The 26,206-nt window shown below is 43.1% G+C and overlaps 2 protein-coding genes across 24 annotated transcripts in view; one reads left to right on the forward strand and one right to left on the reverse strand.

The window, feature by feature from the left end:
• The window catches only part of LOC146399449 (uncharacterized), a 149,214-nt gene that overhangs the window by 94,342 nt on the left and 28,666 nt on the right, over positions 1 to 26,206 (reverse strand). The gene's annotated exons all lie outside the window — the stretch shown is intronic.
• Positions 17,527 to 24,273, forward strand: SPATA31F1 (SPATA31 subfamily F member 1). Its single transcript, XM_084979944.1, is given in 21 exon segments — positions 17,527 to 17,670; positions 18,753 to 18,762; positions 18,765 to 18,794; positions 18,883 to 18,886; positions 19,314 to 19,370; position 20,089; positions 20,322 to 20,435; positions 20,437 to 20,693; positions 20,725 to 20,948; positions 20,951 to 21,059; positions 21,061 to 21,122; positions 21,125 to 21,272; positions 21,274 to 21,686; positions 21,689 to 22,117; positions 22,120 to 22,199; positions 22,201 to 22,332; positions 22,625 to 23,387; positions 23,390 to 23,523; positions 23,525 to 23,565; positions 23,567 to 23,834; positions 23,836 to 24,273. Coding segments are annotated over 21 exon segments (3,858 nt in total).

The following is a 26,206-nucleotide window of genomic DNA, read 5'->3' on the forward strand; positions in this document are numbered from 1 at the left end:
TTGGCCATCTATTGTAAGGTTGTAAAGACTGAGGTAAATTGTTTTTATGCCTGGAAATGGACACACCTTTATTCTGCTAGGACTGGTATAAAAGATTGAATCAGTCTACTCAGGAGCTGACTTGCATGTGAGTTTTGTATTTGCTATGGATATTGTTGGTACATAACAGGCTTCATGTTTCTCCAACATTACCTATGTTTACGGTTAAGGCTGGTTTGCCAGAGGTTTTATCAGTGTCTGCCCCACCTCAGTTTTACATCTTCCCATAGGGCCTGCTCCTCGGAAAATGTCTCTCTCCATACTCTTGATACTATTTCAGCAGTAGACCACTGTTACCTGTTCCTCGATACTTACGAGCCTTCTTGCCCAGGGAGGCATGCTGTTTTTCTGTTTCATCATCAGTTTTAGATAGGCACGGTACCCCCTGGTTCTTAGGGCTAGGTCTTCTTAACAATCCTACCCCTTCCTCTGCTCTAATGGTCGGTGTCTCACGGGGGTAGGGATTTGTTTTCCCACGTTCTCCAGATGCACCTGGTCTTCACCAATACAAGATTTGTTGCCTGAGGACAGGATTTATTGCTGTTTGCTCAGCAGCTTAGGGCTTTTGTTCTATATGGAAGATAGGGGAGAAAGATCTGGGGCTTGATGCCTTTCCTACCAGCCTGTACCACAAGGGAAACTATCTCAGGACATGCACATTGCCCCAGACCTTCTTGTGAACACTTGGTAAGGTCCATGGAGAAGAGCCTGCAAGTGAATGTGAGCTGCCCTTGCACTTGTGGGCTCCCAGAGTTTCTATATTCTCACACTGGCCTATATTTTGTCTTTAGCAATTTCTTAAAATATACAGCTGAATTCTTGCCAGCTCAATGGTGTCTTGGAATGTAGTCAGTCCCAAGTAAGCAAGGACACCTGTGCTATGTTTCCTCAGCAGTATCTGTCTTTCCTAAGATTAAGATTAATTAGGTGGCCCTGGAACCTCACCTCTCCAATAAATTCAAAAAAGTCATGAATTTGCAGATTGTCTTGTGATTTTTTTGTTGTTGTAATAGTAGAAGCAATGCTATTTCTTGCTTCCCTTTTCCTAAGCAGAATCCAAAAGCCCCAGAGAAACTCTGTTTTGTAGTTAAATCTGCTACATGTACTTGAATGCAATTTGTATCTAATACAAGTACCAATGTCACTCATTACTCGAAAATAAATTCTAAATGGAGCAAAGGTGTAAACATTAAAAAAAATGAAACTATCAGTACCTGAAGAATTGGGGAGAACTTTTTTTATAACTTCAGAGAGGGAACGCTTACTGAGTTTTCTTAAAACACATAAGCCATAAAACAAAAGATTAATAATAAGACTAGTAAATTTGACTACATAAAATGCAAATTTCTCTGAATGGCAAAAACATCAAGTCAATAACCAAAAAAAATGGTGAACATCAAGATGGCAGAACAGAAGGATATGGAGGCTCATCTCCTCCCTCAAGGACATCAAAAACACATCTACATGTAGATCAGTTCTCACAGAATACCTACTGAACACTGGCAGAAGATCTCATATAACCAAAGATACAAGAATGATCACCATGTAACCAGGTAGGATGAAAGGAAAAAAAAGGTATCAATACAGGACCTGCACCCCTGGGAGGGAGCTATTAAGAGGGAAAGGTTCTCTCACTCTTGGAACGCCCCTCACTGGCTAGGAGATCAGCCGGGACAGACAGGGAGCTTCAAAGCCTCAGAGGAGAGCACAACAGCTGGCTTGAAGCAGGCAGAACAGAAAAGGACCAACACAGATGCTTCCTGGCCACCTGGCTGCATTCTCCAGCCCAAACCAAGTGTCTGCTGGTGTACATGAGGGCTGGGGGCTGAAACTTGGGCTTCAGCAAACAGACCTGAGGAGAAGACTGGGGTTCGCTGCACAGAGACAGCCTAAAGGGACTGGATTGTGGTCCAGGCCACAATTGGGTATGCACAAGATGGAGCCTGGGTCCTCCACAGAAGCCTCATTGTTAACATGCTGCAAAGGGAGGGGTGGGGCCCCCATCATAGCAGCCTCCTTCTCTGCATGCTCTATGGGCGAGGCTCAACAAGCTTCTGGGAGCTTGCAAACACCAGCAGGTTGCCCACAGGCAGAGTCAGGGCTGAAACCTGAACTAGTTCCCAGAAGCTGTGCAAATTGCGCAGATCTGTGCCACGAGCGGCACCTGAAAAGAGACTCAACATCACTAATTAATGGAGAAATGCAAAAAAAAAAAACAAAAAAAAAACAAAAAAAAACAAAACCTACAATGAGGTATCACCTCACACCAGTCAGAATGGCCATCATTAAAAAGTCTACAACTAGAGCAGGATCAAGATGACCGAAGAGTAGGGGTGCTCACCTTCTCCCACAAACACATCAAAAAAAAAAAAAAAAAAAACTAAATGTAGAATAATTCGCATAGAACATCCACTGAATGCTGACAGAAGACCTTAATCCAAAAAGGGCAAGAAACCCTCCACATAACTGGGTAGAACAAAAGGGAAAAGAGAGAGAAAAAGGAATCAGGATGAGACTAGCACTCCTGAGAGGGAGCTATGACAGAGGAAAGAAACTCACATCCTGGGAGGGCACCTAACTTACGGGGAGATCAGCCGAGACAGAGGAACCTCAAAGCCTCAGAAAAAAAGTGCAGCAGCTGGACTGAGGAGGGAAAAGCAGAGGGATAGTCACAAAGACCATCAGTACCACCCCCCAGGACACCACAGCCTGAGATGCTTTGAAGGGGGCTGGGCACTGAGACTCAGAATTCAGAGGTCAGTTCTGAGAAGAGGACTAGGGTTGGCTATATGGAGAGAGCCTGAGAGGCTGGAGAGTGGAGTACCACAACCAAGGGAGCCTGGGAGGAGGTCTGGGCCCACAGGAGAAGCAAGCCACCATTGTTGGGGAAAGCAAGAGGAGGAGTGGAGGACCACCATAGGAATACATTTCTCTGTGCACACACAGACTCTCATACACACATCCCATCCCACTGGATTGTGGTCCAGGCCACAATTAGGGTATGCATCCATACATACAAGAATGATCACCATGTAACTAGGTAGGATGAAAGAAAAAAAAAAGGTGTCAGTACAGGACCTGCACCCCTGGGAGAGAGCTGTTAAGAGGGAAAGGTTCCCTCCCTCTTGGAACACCCCACTGGCTACAAGATCAGCCAGGACAGACAGGGAGCTTCAAAGCCTCAGGGGAGAGCACAGCAACTTGTGCAGGGATGGAGTCAGCAAGGTATCTCTTGAGCAGGCTATGGGTGGCAGTGACTCCCCCATGGGCTAAGTGCAAATGGGTGTCTCTTATGTTGACTACAGGGGCTTGGGGCAAACTACCACAGTCATCTAAGGCTCCAGAGGTGGGCATGACCCGCTACCACTGGGGATCCCTGAACAGGCACACTACCTGCAGCCCAAGTCACCTCATAGGGCAGCATGTATGAGGGCACTGCAACCGACCACCACCTATTGTTCTTCTCACTCCCCTGGGAATGCACACACCCTGCCAATGCCACTGCCAGAAGCTCCAGGTGCCGCCTACACCTGCCTGAAGGTCACTGCCACTTCCCAGGGCCCTGCAACTAGGAGTAGCCTGCACCACCTTCCTGTGGGTCCTTGCCACTGTCAAAGGCCCAGCAACCAGGCACTGGCTACTAGCCCTGCCCATTGCCTCCATCTCCCTGGAAGCATGCACAGCACCCTCTCAAGGGGATATAAGCCTCCACACACTGAGGAAAGAGACAGCAAGTGTCCAAACCCCCTCCCCCGCAAAGAAGCAGCCCTCTCACCAAAAATAAATAGTAAGCACCCCTCACAAAATACTCAGGAGTGCTCTCGCATATAAATAGCCCTCCAAGACAACAGTAGTTATATTCATAAACTCACAGAATAAGACAAATATAAACAAAGTGAAGAAGCTCAGGAGCCATTCCCAGTTAAGAGAACAGGAAAATTAACCTGAAGGAGCAAACAATGAAACAGACATCTGCAGTATAACAGACATCAAGTTCAAAAAAGAAGATAGTGAGAATACTGAAGGAATTGAAAGCAAACATATTCATTCATAATGAATTAAGAGTAGATATGAACAGTAATACAGATTACTTTAGAAAAGAACTAGAAAATATAAGGCAGACCCAAGAAAAATTAGGAAATTCATTTGCAGAGATGCAAATGAGTTAAAAGCACTGAAGAGCAGGATGAATAATGCAGAGGAATGAATTAGTGACTTGGAAGGTAGAATAATGGAAATCACCCAATCAGGACAGCAGAAAGAAAACCAAATGAAAAACTATGAAAAGAATATAAGAGATCTATGGAATAATATAAAGCAGGCCAATCTACACATAATAGGGATTCCAGAAAGAGAAGAAAAAGAAAAGGGGATTGAAAACATATTTGAAGAAATTATGGCTGAAAACTTTCCAAATCTAAAGGAAACAGATATCAAGATATAGGAAGTGCAGAAGGCCACAAACAAGTTGAACCCAAACAGGACCACACCAAGACATATTATAATAAAAATGGCAAAAGTTAAAGATAAAGAGAGGATTCCAAGAGCAGCAAGAGAAAAACAAAGACTTAATTATAAGGGAACTCCCATAATACTATCAGCTGATTTCTCTACAGAAACACTACAGGCCAGAAGAGAGTGGCAAGATATTCAAAGTTCTAAAGTGGAAAAATCTGTAGCCTGGAATACCCTACCTAGCAAGAGTATCGTTTAAAATAGAAGGAGAAATAAATAACTTCTGCAACAAATAAAAACTGTGAAAGAGTACAACAATGCTAAACCCATTCTAAAAGAACACTGAAAGGGCTCCTCTAAATAAAAAAGAAGTAAAAAGAAATAGGATGGAGGCAATCACAATTGGAAAGTGATCACTTAAATAAGCCAGTAAACATCTAAAAAGGGGGGAAAAAAAAGCTATTGTAAAAGCAACAATAAACACAAGGAGCAACAAAAAGATAAACATGAAGATGTTAAAAATGACATCAAAATCATAAAATGTGAGGAAGGAAAGTGAGAAAATCTAGACTCTTTTTTTTCGAATGTGTTTGAGCCTATATGACTATCAGGCTAAAACAAGCAGATAGAGGAAAGGATTAACGTATTTGAAAAACAGGGCAACCATGAATCAAAACCAAATATTCATTCACAAAAAGTAAAAAGAAGAGGACACAAGCATAAAATAAAAGGAAATCATCAACCAAAAAAGAAAGGAACAAAGGAGAAACATAGAATCAACTGGAAAACATGGTTTAAAATGGCAATAAATACATATTTACCAGTTATGTTAAAAGTCAATGGACTGAATGCTCAAATCAAAAGACAGAGAGTGGCAGACTGGATTTAAAAAAAAAAAAGCCTACACTATGCTATCTACAAGAGAATCACCTTAGGGCAAAGGGCACATATAAATCAAAAGTGAGGGGATGGAAAAAGATATTTCATGCGAGTGGAAAATACAAAAAAGCAGGAGTCACATATCAGACAAAATAGACTTTAAAATGAAGGGCATAAAGAAAAAGAAGCACACTATTTAATGATAAAAGGATCAATTCAAGAAGAGGGTATTATACTCATCAATATATATGCCCCTAATATAGAAGCACCAAATACACACAACAAATACTAACAAACATAAAAGGAGAAATTGATGGAAATACCATAATAGTAGGAAACTGTAACACCCCACTCACATCAATGGACAGATGCTCTAGACAGAAAATCAAAAGGCAACAGAGATCCTAAATGACACAATAGAAAAGTTAGACATATTTGCTATTTTTAGGACATTACATCCATCCAGGTACTAAGCAGGCCTGACCCTGCTTAGCTTCTGAGATAAGATGAGATTGGGCATGTTCAGGGTGGTATGGCCAGAGACCAGGACATTATACCCAAAAAATCAGAATATACATTTTTTTCAAGTGAGCATGGAACATTCTCAAGGACTGACCACATACTGGGGCACAAAACTAACCTCAACAAATTTAAGAGTATAGAAATTATTTCCAGTATCTTCTCTGACCACAATGGTATGAAACTAGAAACTGACCACAGGAAAAGAAATGAGAAAGAACAGACTACATGGAGACTACACAATAAGCTACTAAAAAGCCAATGGGTCAACAAGGAAATCAAAAGGGAAATTTAAAAATACCTTGAGACAAATGATAATGAAAACACAACCATTCAAAATCTATGGGATGCCAGGAGTTCCCATCATGGCTCAGCAGTTAACAAACCCGACTAGCACCCATGAGGATCCCTGGCCTCACTCAGTGGGTTAAGGATCCAGACTTGCCATGAGCTGTGGTGTAGGTCAGAGACACAGCTCAGATCCGGTGTTACTATGGCTGTGGTGTAGGCTGGTGGCTACAACTCGGATTGGACCCCTAGCCTGGGAACCTCCATATGCCATGAGTGCGGCCCTAAAAAGACAAAAAAGAAAAACAAAAACAGAAACAAACAAAAAAACACACCAAAATCTGTGGGATGCCGCAAAAGCAGTGCTTAGAGGGAAGTACATATCTATATGGGCCTTCTTCAAAAAAAGAATTTTAAAAACCCTGACAACTTAACCCACCACCTAAAAGAATTAGAAAAAGAACAAACAAAACCTAAAGTCAGCAGAAGGAAGGAAATCATAAAGATTAGAAAAGGAAACCAATAAAATAGAGATTCAGAAAAAAATAGAAAAAAAATCAATAAAACCAAGAGCTGGTTCTTTGAAAGGGTAAGCCTCTGGCCAGATTCTCCAAGGAGAGGAAACAAAGAGCTCAGATAAACAAAATAAGAAATGAAAATGGAGAAATCTCAATGAATACTAAAGAAATACAAAAGAAACATGAGAGAATACTATTAAAAATTACATGCCAACAAATTTGACAACCTAGAAGAAATGGACATCTTTCTAGAGACAGCCTGCCAAAACTGAATCAAGAAGAAATAGATCAATTGAAAATAAATGAAATTGAATATGTAATGAAAAAACACTCCCAACAAACAAAAGTCCAGGACCAAATGGCTTCACAGACGAATTCTACCAAACACACAAAGAAGAATTTATACACTTTCCAAAATGGTTGAAGAAGGAATAATCCCAAAGACATTCTATGATACCACCATCGCCCTAATACCAAAACCAGACAAAGATACTACCAAGGAAGAAAATTATAGGCCAATATCTTGATGAATACAGACACAAAAATTCTCAACAAAATTTTAGCCAACCAAATCCAACAACATATAAAAAAAGAACAAACACCATGACCAAGTGGGATTCATCCCAGGTTCACAGGGATGGTACAACATACACAAATCAATCAAATGTCATACATCATATTAACAAAAGAAAAGTAAAAAAATAAAAAAAAACCACTTGATCATCTCAATAGATGCAGAAAAAGCATTTGACAAAATTCAACATCCATTCCTGATAAAAACTCTTACCAGAGTGGGTACAGAGGGAACATACCTTAACATAATCAAAGCCATTTACAACAAACCCACAGCGAATACAATACTCAATGGTGAAAAGCTGAAAGCCTTACCACTAACACTTGGAACAAGACAAGGATGCCCACTCTCACCACTTTTATTCAACATAGTATTGGAAGTGCTAGCCACAGCAATCAGACAAACAAAAGAAACAAAAGGTATGCAAATTGGAAGAGAAGTGGTAAAATTGTCACTCTATGAAAATGACATGATACTATATATAGGAAAACCTAAGGACACCATAGAGAAACTACTCAAGCTGATCAATGTATTCAGCAAAGTAGCAGGATACAAGATTAATATTCAGAAATTGGTTGCATTTCTGTATACTAACAATGAAATATTGGAAAAGGAATATAAAAATACCTTTTAAAATTTCACCCAAGAAAATTAAATACCTAGGAATAAATCTGACATAAGGAAGTGAAAGAGACATGCTGAGAACTATAAAATATTAATCAAGGAAATTAAAGAGGATTCAAATAAATTGAAAGATATTCCATGCTCCTGGATTGGAAGAATTAATATTGTTAAAATGGCCATACTACCCAAAGCAATCTACAGATTCAATGCAATCCCTATCAAATCATCCATGACATTTTTCACAGAACTAGAACAAACAATCCAAAATTTATATGGAACCATAAAAGACCCAGAATACCAAAGCAATCCTGAGGGGGAAAAAAAACCAAGAAAGAGGCATAACTCTCCAAGATTTCAGACAATATTACAAAGCTACAGTAATTAAGACAGTGTGGTACTGGTATCAAAACAGACACACAGACCAATGGAACAGAACAGAGAACCCAGAAATGAACCCAAGATACCTATGGTCAATTAATCTTCAACAAGATTAAGTGTCGGAAGCAAGAATACAAAATCGGGAAAAGGAATTTCAGTCCTTGGCTCAGCAGAAATCCATGAGGATGAAGGTTCAATCCCTGGCCTCGCTCAGCAGGTTAGGGATCCAGCATTGCTGTGAACTGTAGTGCAGGTCACAGACACAGCTCAGATCTGTCATTGTGTGGCTGTGGTGTAGGCCGGCAGCTGTAGCTCTGATTCAACCGCCAGTCTGGGAACCTCCATATGCATGGGTGTGGCCCTAAAAAGACAAAATAAAAATAAAATAAAATGGGAAAAAGAAAGTCTTTTCAGCAAGTAGTGCTGGGAAAACTGGATAGCTGCATGTAAATCAATGAAACTAGAACACACCCAAACACCATGCACAAAAATAAACTCAAAATGGCTTAAAGACTTAAACATAACACAAGACACCATAAAACTCTTAGAAGAGACCATAGGCAAAACATTCTCTGACATCAACCATACAAATGTTTTCTTAGGTCAGTCTCCCAAGGCAACAGAAATAAAAACAAATATAAACCAATGGGACATAATCAAACTGTTGACAAGCTTTTGCAAAGCAAAGGAAACCATTAAAAAAAAGTAAAAAGACAGCCTTTGGAATAGGAGAAAATAGTTTCAAACAATGCAACCGAGAAGGACTTAATCTCCAAAACATGCAAATAACTCATACAACTAAACAGCAAAAAAAACAAACAACTCAATTGAAAACTGGACAGAAAAACTAAACAAACAATTCTCAAAAGAAGACATACAGATGGCCAATGGGCACATGAAAAAATGCTCAACATCACTAATTATTAGAGAAATCAAATCAAAACTGCAATGAGGTACCACTTCACACCAGTCAGAATGGCCATCATTAACAAGGCAACAAACATGCTGGAGAGGGTGTGGAGAAAAGGTAACCCAGGAGTTCCCATTGTGGCTCAGTGGTTAATGAACCCTGCTAACGGACTAGCAACTCTAAGGACATGGGTTTGATCCCTGGCCTCACTAAGTGGGTTAAGGATCCGGTATTGCCATGAGCAGTGGTATAGGTCGCAGACACGGCTCAGATCCCATGTTGCTGTAGCTGTGCCCGGCGGCTATAGCTCCAATTCAACCCCTAGCCTGGGAACCTCCATATGCCACAGTGTGGCCCTAAAAACATTTAAAAAAAAAAAAAGAAAAGGAAACCTTCCTACACTGTTGGTGGGAATGTAAATTGGTACAATCACTATGGAAAACAGTATGGAGGTTCCTCAGAAAACTAAATATAGAACTGCCATATGATCCAGCAATCACTCTTGGCCATATATCAAAGCTTTCACTGAATAAGATACATGTACCCATATGTTCATTGCAGCACTATTCACAATAGCCAAGAAATAGAAACAACCTAAATGTCCATAGACAGATGAATGGATTAAGAAGAAGATGTAGGAGAGGATTAAGATGGCAGAATAGAAGGACTGGAGCTCAACTTCTCTCCTAAAAACAACAAAATTCACAACTAAAGGCTGAACAATCTCCACCCAAATGGACCTGAAACCTTAAAAAAGATACCCTACTCCAGAAGAAAAAGAGGAGGCCACATCAAAAGGTAGGAGGGGCGATTTCACGATATAAACAACCCCATACCTCCAGGGTGGGAAGCTCCACAGACTGAAAACTAACTGGTTCACAGAGACTCATCTACAGGAGTGAGAGTTCTGAGCCCCACATCAAACCCTCACAAGCGGCAATCTGGCACTGGGAGAAAGAGCCCCTGGAGCATCTGGCATTGAAGGAAAGTGGGGTTTGTGCGCAGGAGCTCCACAGGACTGGGGAAATGGAGACCCCATTCTTAAAAGGCACACACGGACTTTCATGTGCACTGGGTCCCAGGGTAGAGTGAGGTCTCCATAGGAATCTGCATCAAACCTGACTGCAGTTCTTGGAGGACATCCTGGGAAAGCAGGGGTGGATGTGGCTTGTTGTGAGGGAAGGACATTGAAAGCAAAGCTCTCAGGAATATTCAGCAGCCATGCCTTTCTCTGGAGGTGGCCATTTTGGGAAAATCTGGCCCCACCCGTCAGTCAGCACCGAGAAGCCCCAGGGCAAACAACAATCCAGGTGGGATCACAGCCCTGCCCCTCAGTAAACAAGCTACCTAAAGACCCCTCAGGCACACAGCTGCCTCTAATCCCATCCAGAGACTAAGCCCCACCCACCAGAGGTATTAGAATCAGCTCCACCTACCAGTGGGCATGCATCAGCCCCTCCCATCAGGAAGCTTACACCAAGCCCCCATACTGACTTCAGCCACAACGGGGGCAGACACCATAAGTAAGAGAGGCTACAACTCTATTATCTGTAAGAAGGTCACCACACCAAAAACCTATAAAAATGAAAAGACAGAGGACTATAACTCAGATGAGGGAGAAAGGAAAAACCCCAGAAAATCAGCTAAGCAAGGAGGAGATTCTCAGCCTCCAGGAAAAAGACTTTAGATTGTTGATGCTAAAGATGATGCAAGACATTGGAAATAAACTGGAGGCAAAGATGGATAACTTATAGGAAACACTGACAAAAGACATACAAGATATAAAATTTAAACAAGAAGAGATGCAAAATACAATAACTGAAATAAAAAATTCACTAGAAGTAGCTAACAGCAGAATACAGGAGGCAGAAGAACAAATAAGCGAGGTAGAGGACAGACTAGTGGAAATTACAGATGCAGAACAGAAAAGAGAAAAAAGATTGAAAACAAATGAAGAGAGTCTCAGAGGACTCTGGGACAACGTGAAATGCACCAACATCCATATGATAGGGGTGCCAGAAGGAGAAGAGAGAGAGAAGGGGACAGAAAAAATATTCCAAGAGATAATAGCCAAAAACTTCCCTAACATAGGAAAGGAACCCCTCACTCAAATCCAGGAAGTGTAACAAGTACCATATACAATAAACCCAAGGAGGAATACACCAAGACACATATTAATCAAACTGACCAAAATTAAAGACAAAGAGAAAATCTTGAAAGCAGCTAGGGAAAAGAAACAAATAACATACAAGGGAACGCCAATAAGGTTATATCGGCAGATTTTTCAGCAGAAACTCTGCAGGCCAGAAGGGAGTGGCATGATATACTTAATGTGATGAAAAGAAAAAACCTCCAACAAAGATGACTCTACCCAGAAAGGCTCTCATTCAGATTTGAAGAAGAAATCAAAACCTTCACAGATAAGCAAAAGTTGAGAGAATTCAGCAACACTAAACCAGCCTTACAACAAATACTAAAGGAACTTCTCTAGGCAGAAAAGAAAAGGCAGCAACAGGAAACAAAAATGCCACAAATGACAAGGCTCACCAGTAAAGGTATATATACAGTCAAGATATGAAATCATCCATGCACAATTATACCACCAAAATCAGAAATCATGAGAAGAGGTTGGGTACAAATGCAGGACACTGGAAATGAACTTGCAATTAAGAGAACAACTTAAAACAATCTCATATACATATAGACTCTTATATCAAAACTTCAGAATAACTGCAAACCAAAAATCTACAATTGATACACAAACAAGGAATTCTGGAGAAGAAATATATCTCATAGTAAATAAGTGCATAATCCACCATGAAGGGGGTCATTTGACATCATTCTTGGAATGCTGAAGTCTCCTTGGATCTGATTCTGATTTCCTCTCCATCAAAGAATTTATGATAATTATAATTAAATAATGCAACTGTACAATTAAATAATACGGTTATACAATTGCATTATTAATAATCATTTCTCTCCATGGTACAATGTAAGGTCTATAATGTCTTGTTTATCACATCCCCTAGAATGGTGTAATGCCTATATTGAAGAATCAATAAGATGTAACAAATTGTGAGGACATATTTATATAGTTACACTGTTTTTTAACCAATTTATGCATTTTATATTTTACTTATTTTCAGGGGGTATACTACTTTTGTTATTCTTACCAGTTAAGTTATTCTTTTTATTATGCTATATAAAATATTTAATGGTATATAAGGCTTTCTTCTTTATAAATTTTAGTTGCATAATATAACAATTTTAATATAATGCTAATTTTTAAAGAAAAATTGAAATGTAATAGATAAAACTAAGTAGTAAAGATGAAAGCCATAAAAATGGGATAAAGTATAGACTGAATTTCCTGTTTGTCTCAGCATATTTTCCATTCCACTTCTCCAGAGGGAGTCACTTAATCTGTTTCTTAAGATCCATGATATAATAATCTGTGTGAATGTAACTGTGTTTAAATATATGTATTTTATTCTGTAAAAAAAAATAAAAATAAAAAAATAAACGGTAAAAAAAAAAAAGAAGAAGAAGATGTGGTACATACATAATGGAATACTACTCAGCTGTAAAAAAGAACAAAATAATACTATCTGCAGCAACATGGATGGAACTAGAGACTTTCATACTAAGTGAAGTAAGTCAGAAAGAGAAAGACAAATACCATATGATATCAGTTATATCTGGAATCTAATGTATGGCACAAATGAATCTTTCCTCAGAAAAGAAACTCATGGACATGAAGAACAGACTTGTGGTTGCCAAGGGGGAGGGGGAGGGAGTGGGATGGACTGGGAGTCTGGAGTTAATAGATGCAAACTATTGCCTTTGAAATGGATAAGCAATGAGATCCTGCTGTATAGCACTGGAAACTATATCTAGCCACTTATGATGGAGCATGATGGAGGACAATGTGAGAAAAAGAATGTATACATGCTAAGTGTGACTGAGTCACCTCACTGTGCAGTAGAAAATTGACAGAACACTGTAAACCAGCTATAATAGAAAAAATAAAAATAATTTTAAAAAAAGAAACCAACTCATGGACATGGAGAAGAGGGAGTGGGATGGACTGGGTGTCTGGGGTTAAGAGATGCAAACTATTGCATTTGGAGTGGATATCCTGCTGTATAGCACAGGGAACTATATATAATCATTTGTGATGAAACATGATGGAGGATAATGTGAGAAAAAGAATGTATATGATGTATAACTGGGTCACTTTGCTGTATAGCAGGAAGTGATAGAGCATTGTAAATCAACTATAATAAAAAAGTTTTTAATAAAAATAAAAGCCCAGGAAAAAATAAAATAAAATGAAAAATTAAAAAAGATAAGTAGGAGTTCCCGTCGTGGCGCAGTGGTTAACGAATCTGACTAGGAACCATGAGGTTGCTGGTTCGATCCCTGGCCTCGCTCAGTGGGTTAACGATCTGGCGTTGCCGTGAGCTGTGGTGTAGGTTGCAGACGCGGCTCGGATCCCGCATTGCTGTGGCTCTGGTGTAGACCGGCGGCTACAGCTCCGATTGGACCCCTAGCCTGGGAACCTCCATATGCCGCGGCCCAAGAAATAGGAACAACAACAACAACAACAAAAGACAAAAAAAAAAAAGATAAGTAAAAAAAAAAAGTCTACAACTAATAAATGCTGGAAAGGCTGTGGAGAAAAAGGAACTCTATTGTAGGAATGTAAATTCATGTAGCCACTATGAATAACAGCATGGAAGTTCCTTAAAAAGCTAAAAACAGAGCTACAATATGATCCAGCAACCCCACCTCTAGGCATGTATCTAGAGAAAACTCTCATTCAAAAAGAGTCATGCAACCCGATATTCATAGAAGTATTTGCAGTAGCTGAGACATGGAAGCAACCTAAATGTCCATCGACAGGGGAATGGATAAAGAAGATGTGGTACATATATACAGTGGAATATTACTCAGCCATAAAAAAGAATGAAATAATGGCATTTGCAACAACATGATGGACCCAGAGATTATCAAACTAAGTGAACTATTTCAGACAAATAACTATGATTTGGTATCACTTATGTGGAAATCACTTGTGTGGAATCTTTAAAAGTGATAAAATGAACTTATTTACAAAACAAAAACAGACTCACAGACAGAAAACAAACTTACGATTACCAAAGGGGAAAAGGAAGGACGGATAAACTAGGAGTTTGGGTTTAGCAAATACAAACTATTGTATATAAAATAAACAACAAGGTTCTACTATATAGTACAGGGAAGTATGTTCAATATCTTGTAATAAACTATAATGGAAAAGAATCTGAAAAGAATATATTCATTATATATAACTGAATCGCTTTGCTGCACACCAGAAACTAACACATTTTAGCTGAACTATACCTCAATTTCAAAAATATTTACAGTACATACACAAAGGGCTAAGTTTCTTAATATTAAAAAGCATTCTGGGAGTTCCCATAGTGGCTCAGTGGTTAACGAATCCATGACGTTGCGGGTTCGATCCCTGGCCTTGCTCAGTGGGTTAGGGATCCGGCGTTGCCGTGAGCTGTGGTATAGGTTGCAGACACGGCTCGGGGCTCAGATCCCACGTTGCTGTGGCTCTGGCATAGGCTGGTGGCTACAGCTCAGATTAGACCCCTAGCCTGGGAACCTCCATGTGCCACGGGAGCGGCCCTAGAAAAGGCAAAAAAGACAAAAAAATAATAAAATTAAATAAAATTAAATAAATAAAAAGCATTCTGGAGTTCCCATTGTGGCTCAGCAGGTTAAGGGCCCAATGTTGTGTCTATGAGGATGTGGGTTCAATCCCTGGCTTTGCTCAGTGGATTAAGAATCTGGTGTTGCCACAAGCTGCGGCATAGGTCACATACGCAGCTTGGTTCTGGTGTTGCTGTGACTATGGCATAGGCCTCAACTACATCTTTGATTCAACCTCTAGCGCAGAAACTTCTGTATGCCACAGATGCAGCCAAAAAAAAAAAGGGACAATATTGAATCAACAAGTATGGGGAGAAAGGCACCCTTAGGCAGTTTTGGTGAGGGTACAAATCCATACAGTTGATGGGGCAATTAGGCAATATCAACATTTAAAATACTCAAACTCCTTTATCCATGAATTCAATACATAGATACATACTCATACTTGTGTACAATGATTTATATACAGGATATTCATGTCAGCATTATTATTTAGAGCAAAAAAACCTAAATATTTAGTGAATGTGCAATTAAAAAGTTGTATTGTAGCTCTATCAAAGAAAACTGCACAGCCAGCAAAGAAAATTATATACACAAGAAATATTCATATTATTAAATAAAACAAGACAGAATGGTATCTATGATATGTTTCCATTTGTGAAGAAAATATGTTTATTTATGCTTCATATGCCAAATCAATTCTAAATGAAACACAAGGAAGAAAAAGGGGAGATAAGGATTAGAAAGAGACACACACTATATACCGTCTTCTGCCTTTGGAATTTTATACTGGGTGTGTGTGCCTACTTTATAAAAAAGCAATTAATTTTAGTTATTGAAAGAAAATAAATGTCTCCATCAAGAAACCTTATCCCTGTTTCTCCAATCTTTCCCATCAAGTCCAATCCAGGCCACCCACCTGCACCTCTGCTAGAGATGGACTGCATTTCTTAACTGCCAAATGAACTCTGTGGCCCATTCCTCAGTGTTCTGCATCTGTTGGTAAATTTCTCTTACCTGGAATGCACTCCTTTTACACAGCCAGCACTGAAACATTCAACTCCAACGTCACTCTACCCAGGGGCCCTCTCTGACCACCCTGATCCTCACGATGCTTCCTCCCCTCAAATATGGGATGTTTGTTACCTGGGCTCACAAATGAATAAATAATTCCATTTGTTCTACACTGCTGGCTCTTTGTGTGGATTAGTCTTATTTTGGAAACCAAATAATGAAGTGTCTTAAAGCAGGAAAGCTACATGACTGATATCTTTATACCCTTGACACAGCCCCATTTAGGACTAAGCACAGATTGACAGCTCTCCATGCCAGATGGGTGGACTGGATGCTGGAGAAAGAACTGAGTGGTATCCTCAGAGATAATGGGAATATCCTCATAGCTCAGTAGGTTAAAGACCCAGTGTCACAGCTGTGGCTTGGATCACTGCTGTGGCGTGGGTTCGATCCCTGGCCCAGGAACTTCTGCATGCTGTGGGAATGGCCAAAAAAAAAAAGAAAGATTGAGCCCAAAGATTTTTTGGTTTTGAGACCACTGTCACCAGGGCAAAGATTCAAGGAAATTCAAAATTCTGAGATATTGGAGTCATACCACAATACCCACAGACAGCCAAGAATGTAACATAATGTCTAAATCAGTAGTTAAGGTGTAGGACTGATGGGTCCTGGGGCTGATTGGGAAAGGCCTGTCATGCCTAAAAGTTACCAAAACCCAGGTTAAAAAGAAAAGTTTAGCCAAAAAAAAAAAAAAAATTCCAGAGTAGATACATAAGTCCATGAGCAGCAGTTGGTTTATGACCCTTAGTTGGAAGTGGCCATTCACCTCTACAGGAACTCATCTTCCTGAGAGAGCAGAATGTGGTTACATGGGTAGAGGTGCTTTGGAAAACAAAACTTTGGATAGTGCTCCAGAAGTGAACCAAATGCAGGCGCCTCCATAGAAGACAGTGTTTATAGTCGCACCACACAGAATGGAGGCTTCCCTTGCTCCACATATTTAAATTTAAAGATATTGCCACCTTGACCTTTCCTTGCCACATCAGCCATGGTCCCTTTCATGCACTTCTGATTTCTCATCACCCACTGTCTGTAACATCAAAGCTCTCCATTCCCAAGCTATGACCAGACTCTGCTATTCCTACACTCATGTGTGCTTCTCACGCATTTCCAGTACACGTGCGGGAGTTGACAGAGGTTCCTTTGTCCAATCACTCTTCCTCAAAAGGTGCCTTGTGTCCCTAAAATGCTCTGTTTTGGAGGGATGGGTGACCAGACAGCTGTTGCAAAGGAAGAGCTGAGCCATCAAGCTGGTGGAGGGTGTGGAGAGTGAAGACAAAGTGAGAGCACAGACTCTACCTGTGAGTGGTCTCTTCAGTCCTTCAGACACCCTCATCTACAGACTGGATCACCACATGAACTTCCCTGGACAGGTAAAGGTCTTTGACACCACACTTGCCTTGTGAAACAGGAAGACTTTGTGATGCAGTCTGGTGGCCTGGTTCCATCATCGTGAGTGAGATGAGGCAGAGACGACAAGGGAGCATTGAGAGTCATTAGGTACCAGGACTCTAATGCCTACATAGAGGGATGATTGGCCTCCTCATGCTAATGAGGTTTAGACCATGTTGAGCCCAACTTTTGTTCTGTGGGATTTGGGGTATCCCTTATATACCTATGGCTCCATCTTAATTATTATCCTAATTATCTGGCAAGTGAAAAATAGTTATCACAGATTAATACTGGAACCTAAAAGGAGCTGCTGCCAGGTAGGGAAACACTATGACTGTGACTGAACTAATTAAACCTCAGATAAGGTACCTTCAGTTACTCTTCTATAATACTTTTCTTCTCAGAGTCTAGAAATAATTCCTTGTCAGGCCATTCCTGCAGTGTATGTTCTTTTTTTTTTTTTCTTTTTCTTTTTCTTTTTTAGGACAACACCTGCAGCATATAAGAAGCTCCCAGGCTAGGGGTCAAATCAGAGCTGCAGCTGCCAGCCTATGCCACAGCCTTAGCAACACCAGATCCAAGCTGCATCTGAGACCTACAGTGCAGCCTGCGGCAATGCCAGGTCCTTAACCCACTGAATGAGGCCAAGGATCAAACCTGCATCCTCACAGACACTATGTTGGGTTCTTAACCTGCTAGGCCACAGGAACTCCCCCTGCAGTGTATCTAATTGAAAAATCAAGAACCTTTCTATCTGGCTTGGATTGAATCCTAGATAAAATGGAATCTACCTCAATGGATATTTTCTGATCTCCCAAAATGGGAGATTTTTCTGACTGGTGGTCTTAGTAAGCAAAAGTCTTTGGCTGAGAACCACTAACCATTTAATCAGTTCCGTTATTCTTCCTGTATCACGCTAAGCCCCCTGAAAAACATTTCCTGAGAAAGGGGACAGGAGGTATGGAATGTGGAGAGCCCCAAAGTAAATGAAAAATAAGTAGAAAAATGAAATGTTTGGGCAAAAACGTGGAGTACAGGAAGGAAATATGGAGAGTGCATAAAATACAGACAAGATACATAGAAAGGGACATTGTTTCATTTTGGACTTAGAAAAGAAAACAATGCCCCAGCTTCAAGCACTTTTTTTTTTTTTTTTTTTTTTTTTTGTCTTTTCTAGGGCCGCTTCCTGCACCATATGGAGGTTCCCAGGCTAGGGGTCAAATCGGAGCTGTAGCCGCCAGCTTATGCCAGAGCCACAGCACGGATCCTGCTCTGGCAACACCGGATCCTTAACCCAGTGAGCAAGGGCAGGGATCGAACCTGCAACCTCATGGTTCCTAGTCGGATTCGTTAACCACTGCGCCACAACAGGAATTCCAAGCACTCTTCTGTTTTTAAGCGTCACCGAAAAGTCAGAGGGCTAGAGATGCAGCATCAAGAGGTAAAGTCCCAGTGTCTGCTCTGATTCCTCTCCACTGTGGGTGAGGTTCCCGTGAATCTTGTCCCTCAATGACCCTTGGTGCCAGGAGCCAGGTGTTCTAACTACTGAAGGCTCCAATGCCCAAAGTTGACCAATTTCCCCAGATAAGTTTTTGGGGTGGGAAATCAGAGCCTGGGGATGTTCCAAAATTCTACACCTTACCCCTAGGAATAAAGAGTGAGTAAGTCAGGGGGAAGTCCTTAACTAGCTGCATGACCCTGTGAAAGTCACTTCATCTCTCAATCTTGTTACCATGAAATGGGCATCTGATGATCCTGCCTCACTCACAGTGTGGCTGTGAAGATCAAATGAGATTAGACCCAGGAGAGCACATCATACCTGGTAAGTCATACACAGGTGTGCCTTACAGCACTCACTGTTAGAGGTTGCGGTCTCCTCGCATTCAAAGGCCTTCCTATAGGATAATCCCTGAATCCACTCCCATTCATTTAACACTGTCTCCTGGTCTCTCAGCTAAAGGAAACTCTGCGGGGAAGAAGCCGAGAAGCTGTGGGAGCTGCTCTCTGTCATGAGGAGGTGATTTCTTGCTCTTTCAGGTCTCCCAACTCCCAGCCTTCCCTGTGATCATTTCTTTGCTTGGACTAGGGCAGGATTGGGGATGAAGGATAATGGCTGGGAGGGAGTCAGACACAGTGGAGCCTAGAGCACTGGTTGAGAGGGTTCCCAGGGCAAAGGGAGATCAGACTATTTCAGGAGAAAGGAGTTTCCTCTTTCACACACGGGCCCTGGAATTCAGGTATTCACCAGTACATAATTCATAAAAGACTATGTGGGTTTGCTCTCAGCCACAAGACAAGTTATACAGTCAAGAGAATGGATAAGTAAGTTCATAAATAAGTCATCATTTTCATATTCTCAATACAGCTATACCTGTCGAAGGCAGACCCTTGGCCCTGCTGACATTACCTCCTCTGCTTCTGTCTTTGGGGGGGACCAGTTCTGGGGACAGCCCTCAGACAGGAGTTTGTCACACTATCCCCTTCTTAAGATTTCTAGAGAATGGGAGTGGACTCTTAAGAGATATTGTATATACCCTATAATCCCCAGAATGCAGAGTTTGGAAATATTAACTATCAGGCTGTGATCTCAGCCCCAAAAGAGAATGACTCCAGGTTCCACCTGATGTTCTTGGGGCTGCTCCATCAGCTAACCACTGGCTCCCCACTTTGCCTGGTTCCCATTTCCTAGTTCAGCTTCTCAACACGGATCAGGAAAGAACTCACCCACCTGCCAGTGTCTCAAGGCCCTGTGCTGCTCCCATTACTTGTCTGAGACCTTACCCAACAAGCCCCAGGCCCTCAGCCCAGCACACTAGAACTTGCCAAATGGCATTTCCTTAGGAAGAAAAGTAGATGAGTAAACACCAAACCGGTGCAGGCCGGGGCTTACAGGACTCCAGGCCACACACTTGCAGAGAAGCAGGTGTCACTCATCAGTAACAAACGGTTGCCGTGTTTCCCTCCCCAGCCGGGCTGGCTTCCTCAGGAGGGGAGTGTGAGGTAGCTCCTGTGTGCAGATCCCTGCTGCCAAACCTGCAATGCCATGGCTCTGGAGATGCAGCAGCTGGTGGGGGTGAGATCACCCTGACCTCCCCAATTCAAGGGGGCCATGGCAAGGCTCCTTTTGCCCAGAGGTCTTGTCCACGTCTAATGTGCCTTTTGAGCAGCATTGGGAGCATCATTCCCCACACTCCAAAAACCATTCATTTCCATCTGCAATCCTCACAGTGTCACAGAAATGCTTAACCCAGTCAGCTGCCCAGTCAGCTGGTGCAGTCAGAATTGGTGATTCCTGGGCTGAACACCTCAAGCTAAGGCAGGGATTTCAAGCACCAGAGGTGCCCAGGGACCCAGAGGTTGTTTTGTTCAAGGCCTGAGGAGCTTTGGGTTTCAATGAACCTTCAGGAGTCGATGCAGAGCAACCCCAACTTTGTCTGTAGCAACCAAGGCCAGCAGCCCTTGAACACAGGTCTCTCTGCAGAACCTGAACCGAGAAACACTACCCTGACACATCCTATGGTGTTGCATATGATCACTGCCCTCCCTGTCCATCTGCCATTCCTCAGTCCTGAAATCCTGAGGCTTCTGGAGGTTTTTAAAAAATGACGCATTTCCAGAGGTGGGGGCTCCCCAGAGGTGTTGAAGAGTCTCTCAGGCAGCTTATGGCAAACCCGCCATTACTTGACCAACCTATATACAACCAACCAGAATGATACTTCTCAGTTCTCTGTTGAGAAATCTGGGACCATTTCATACCAGAACTGGGGTTCATAGCTGGCCAGCCCACCCAGGCCTTCTGGGTTTCTGAATGGTCCATTATGGACCCAGAACAAAAATATTACCACCAGCAAACCCCAAATGATGTGGCTCTAGCCTTGCCCTCTCCAGCCCTTAAAGAATTAAGGGGCCTCTATCTAATGCCAAGAGGCTAATAACTCAGTGGGCCACGTGAAGCCAAAATACAGCCAGCTATTCTGTGGCCTCCCTTCTCTGCACAGTGAGTCCCTGGTTGACCCCTTAAGTTCTCAAGGCCTCTCCGTGAATGAGAGCATGTCCAAGCCCCCCTTGCAGGATCCTTTTCTCTTTGAAGAGCTCTCCTTCCTCCCTCTGATTCCTAAAATTCCATCCCAGTCAGCACCCTCTTCTCCATCTTCCCCAAATTAGATCGCTCCACCTGACCAAGCTCAGATCAGTATCCCATTTCTGACTCTGGAGGTGTGTGATGCCTTGGAGTGGCATCTGCTGCAGAGGCCCCAGCTTCAGTGGGGTTTGCCAGGTGTTTTCCAGAGAGATCAGCACACCCAGAGCCCCAGGCAGTGTAACCCCTGTGATAAACCCAGTCTTCTCAGACTCTGAAAACTTCCTGACCAGGAAAGCCCGTCTCAGTCCTCACAAGGGAACTCTTCTTCCTGGAGCACATCAGGAGGCTGCTGGAATTCCACCTCCAGAGACAGCTGATTTATCACGTCTGAGGCCTGCTCCACAAGATCCATCAGTCCATCCAGTTGCTCCTGTCCCCTGCTAACCAGCAGGCTCTGTCCTGGGGCAGCACGGCCCTAGACAATGTGAATATCCGCCAACCTACAGCTCTAGAGGGCACTAGTGACCCATTCCCAGCTATCATGGGCCCAGTGTCAGTCCTCATGCCACACTTGTTTGACCAGGCCAAGGCAATACTGCAGGGCCATATCAACACCAAGTGTGGGCAGATTCACCAGGACAAGGTTGCCATCTGCTTATGTGGCTCTTGAGAGAGCAGAATTCCTGAGGCCTGGAAGGGGCTCCCATCACCAGCATCCCAGAAAGCAAGCTCCTAGGACCACATGCAGCAACTGACCTGAACCTAACAACAGAAAGTTATACCCTGGATGTCAATGGCCCTTGATCAGCAGCAACAAGCCTCACCAGATGCTATTGCTGAACATCCTAAGCTGCCCCAAGTTCTGTCCAAGGGAGCCATTAAAAAACTGGAGACAGGAGTTCCCGTCGTGGCGCAGTGGTTAACGAATCCGACTAGGAACCATGAGGTTGCGGGTTCAATCCCTGCCCTTGCTCAGTGGGTTAACGATCCGGCGTTGCCGTGAGCTGTGGCGTAGGTCACAGACGCGGCACAGATCCCTCGTTGCTGTGGCTCTGGCGTAGGCTGGTGGCTACAGCTCCGATTCGACCCCTAGCCTGGGAACCTCCACATGCCACGGGAGCAGCCCAAAGAAATAGCAAAAAGACAAAAAAAAAAAAAAAAACAGAAAGAAAGAAAGAAAGAAACTGGAGACAACTTTACGGCACAAGTATCTGGCCTTCTTGTCAGAGCTGCCTGCTCTCTATTCTGTGGCTCCCTCCAGGGCCATGGCCCCATCAGTCACTTCCCAAGCTATGACCACAGAAACGGTGCCTGGGCCTGTCGAATTCCCAACAGAACCTCTGATTCAGATGACCTCACCCAAAGAGCAGGGTCTAAGTCCTAGGCCAGGTTTTCAAGATGCCAATGAGGCTCATGCCGACAGTGCAGATGAACGCCAGGCTGAAGTGCAGGTGGAAGGAATCACAGAAGTGGTGCCACTCGAAAGTCAGGCAGAGACTGTGAGGCCCTACTCATTTGGGGAACCAATGTTGACCAAGCTAAATTTCCATCTGAGAAAGAAGATCCTAGAGATACAACTGGGAATTCCCATAAAGACAAGGGAGTCCAGGGAACAAACTGCAGCAATCCCAGAGAACATTTGCCCACAGGAGTCTCTTGGGAGTCTAAACAACCAAGGGAAAACAGTGCTCCAGGAACTCCCCATCCCACAAAATACACCACATGCCCCAGATCCAGAATAGCTTCCCTTCAAAGAACAGATGGCCACTCAGTGAAAGGCAGTGCATCAGAAATAGAAGCAATATAGCTCCAGTGCAGTGCCTCATAGTTCTGTCCACTGGGCCTCCAAGATCTCACAACTCAGTGGGGACATGACAGAGGCCCAGGCACTATTTGTGCAGCTGGAGGCCACTGTGAACAACCTCAGCCTGGAGAGACCCTGGAGCCCTGAGCCCCAAGCCCTGACAAGAGCAAAGACTCAGTCCAACTCCCCACACTGGCAGAAAAGAGAGAGGCACCAGGCAAACCCAAATCAGCAGGAGACCATGGAGAAGGCAACGCCAGGTTTGCTTTCTCCTCCTCAAGAGAAAAAAAGCCACTCTGCTGAAGCGCAGAAGCCAGAAGGGATGCTCTGAACAGGACACCGCACAAGAGAGACATCACTTTCACCTTGATGCTCCCTGACAATACAGTCGCTGGCATCACCCTCAGCTTAAACTCCCAGAGCTACCTCCTGGAGTCCCCGGGGGGAAAGATTCTGAGAAGAATGACCTGTAAAACAGTCAGACCAAGATCAATGTCATCCTCAAACCAGCAAAGGTCCCTGAGAATGCCCAGCCTGTGGTGCCCCAGGCATCACAAGGCCAGCTTTCCCTGGACAAACTCATTCAGGGCAAGCCAAACTTCACAAGGTCAGATTTTGCAGGGGCAGGTGATGCCAGACCATACTCACAAGAGGCCTAGCCTTCCAGAATCTGGTTTAAGAGATAAGAGGAAATCTTTTCTGCACTGTATTAACCCCAAGACAAAAGGCAAAGGACATGCAGAAGCCATGTCCTCCACATCTGAGAAAGTGGCCAACATGAGAAAAGACAATGTAGAAAAGAGCTTGGCTCCAGCCCAAAGTCCCAAGGGTCAAACTTAAACAAAGGAGAAGAGAGGGGACCCCAAGGCCCAATTTTCCCTCACTGAGAAGCAGGTGGGCCTGGCCCACAGTAAGCTGTGGCACCACTCCCATTCCCATCCACTCCACTCTGCCTCAGTCCTCAGCACCCTCTGCCACCGCCCTCGGCACTGTCCTCGAGTAGCTTGTGGCACCCAACCAGGGAACGTACCCTAACTTTTAGTTTTCACCTCAGGCGAAAACACTGGTCTGCTCAAGAAGATCCAACACAATCAAAAGCCTCTCTAGTCTTCACAACATCTGCATCCCTTGAAGAGGATTGCTAATGTCATTTTCATCAAGGTGCCCCCAAAATATATTCTATGTCTCTAAGCAGAGAGCTGTCTGTCTGCTCCTTCTCTCCAGTGTGTATGCTCAGGGAAGGCATAAGGGAGGTAAATGGCCTTCCTGTCTAGGGAAGGAGCTTTAATCCTCACTTAAACTGGGTCAGCATTCCACGCAAGCCCGCTGACACTGGACTGTAGATACATGGACTTGAGCTGAGAAGGCCCTAGTCTAAGGCACTCTGAAGCTAAAGGTCAGGTTTGAATTCTATCATGGTGTTCTTGGGCCCAGAGGAGCAATGTGGGCATGAGGACAGTACTGTCAAAAGGATGGGCCAGGAATCCCACAGGCAAAAGTCACTGATGACTCCGACACAGGCCCATGATCTGGAGGGGAGTGCCAGTGTTCCAACCTTGAAGAGGAGCTCGGTGTTTATCAACAGCAAATAGCTAATATGACTAATGTCAAAAGCAAATGAGAGAGACTTCCCCTCGCTGCTCCCTGTTGATTACTGGTTAGATGTTTCTGGAGAACTCACCTGGGAGGCTGTTATAGCTCCCTTGCCTATATCCTGCCTCCTGCCTATCAACTGCATGGAATGAATGACACCTGGAAGAGTAGGAAATGGAGAGGGGCTTGTCCCCCACCCACAAGGGTAGGCAAAGAAAGAAACAGGGAGGGAGAGTATGTAGACAGGGGTCTGAGTACCCGCGATAGAAGCTGACATATTCCTGAAGAGGGCATATAAGAGAAAAGCTGGGGTGCTATGTACTCAAAAGAACCTTGAACCAGGAAGCCAACCCAGTACCCAAGTGATTTTAGAGGATAGAAAGGAATAAACTGAGTTTCAGTCTATTGTCCATAGTGTGATGAGAGCAATGAATTGAGCCTTCCTGTCCAAGGACAAGGCAAATTAACACAAAATTTCTGAATAGTCACCTTCCACTACACAAAACTGTTTCCCAAGGTCAGGGATTGGTATAACTATAAATCCATGTTTTACTTGGTCCAAACATGAAGTTAGTCACTGCGTTCTAATCTTTTTTTTTTTTTTTTTCTGTCTTCTGTCCTTTTAGGGCCACACCCGCAGCTTATAGAGGTTCCCAGGCTAGGGGTCAAATCGGAGCTGTAGCCACCTGCCTACGCCAGAGCCACAGCAACGCCAGATCCGAGCCTCGTCTACGACCTACACCACAGCTCACGGCAACACCGGATCGTTAACCAAATGAGTGAAGCCAGGGATCAAACCCACAACCTCATGGTTCCTAGTCGGATTCGTTTCCACTGTGCCACGATGGGAACTCCATGTGTTCTAATCTTTTTTTTTTTTTTTTTTGTCTTTTGTCTTTTTGTTGTTGTTGTTGTTGTTGTTGTTGCTATTTCTTGGGCCGCTCCCACGGCATATGGAGGTTCCCAGGCTAGGGGTTGAATCGGAGCTGTAGCCACCGGCCTACGCCAGAGCCACAGCAACGCAGGATCCGAGCCACGTCTGCAACCTACACCACAGCTCACGGCAACGCAGGATCGTTAACCCACTGAGCAACGGCAGGGACCGAACCCGCAACCTCATGGTTCCTAGTCAGATTCGTTAACCACTGCACCACAACGGGAACTCCATGTGTGTTCTAATCTTGATATAGCTCAACTTTGTCCTCTTTTTTCTATATTTACTCCCTCTGCTTATTAAGTTATTTATCCATTCATGCCTGAATAATACAATAGTGTCTCATATCCCCAGGGCTTAGGATAGGTGGCTGGTGCATAATACTTTGATAGTACTTGTATCTAAAGTCTAGGATGGGGAGACAGAGAAATCATTACATTA

This window comes from Sus scrofa, chromosome 10 (assembly GCF_054392235.1).
Source record: "Sus scrofa isolate SSC_HxYL_T2T_F1_AM1 chromosome 10, Sscrofa_HxYL_maternal_Yorkshire_Landrace_v2.0, whole genome shotgun sequence".
NCBI classification, from domain to species: domain Eukaryota; kingdom Metazoa; phylum Chordata; class Mammalia; order Artiodactyla; family Suidae; genus Sus; species Sus scrofa.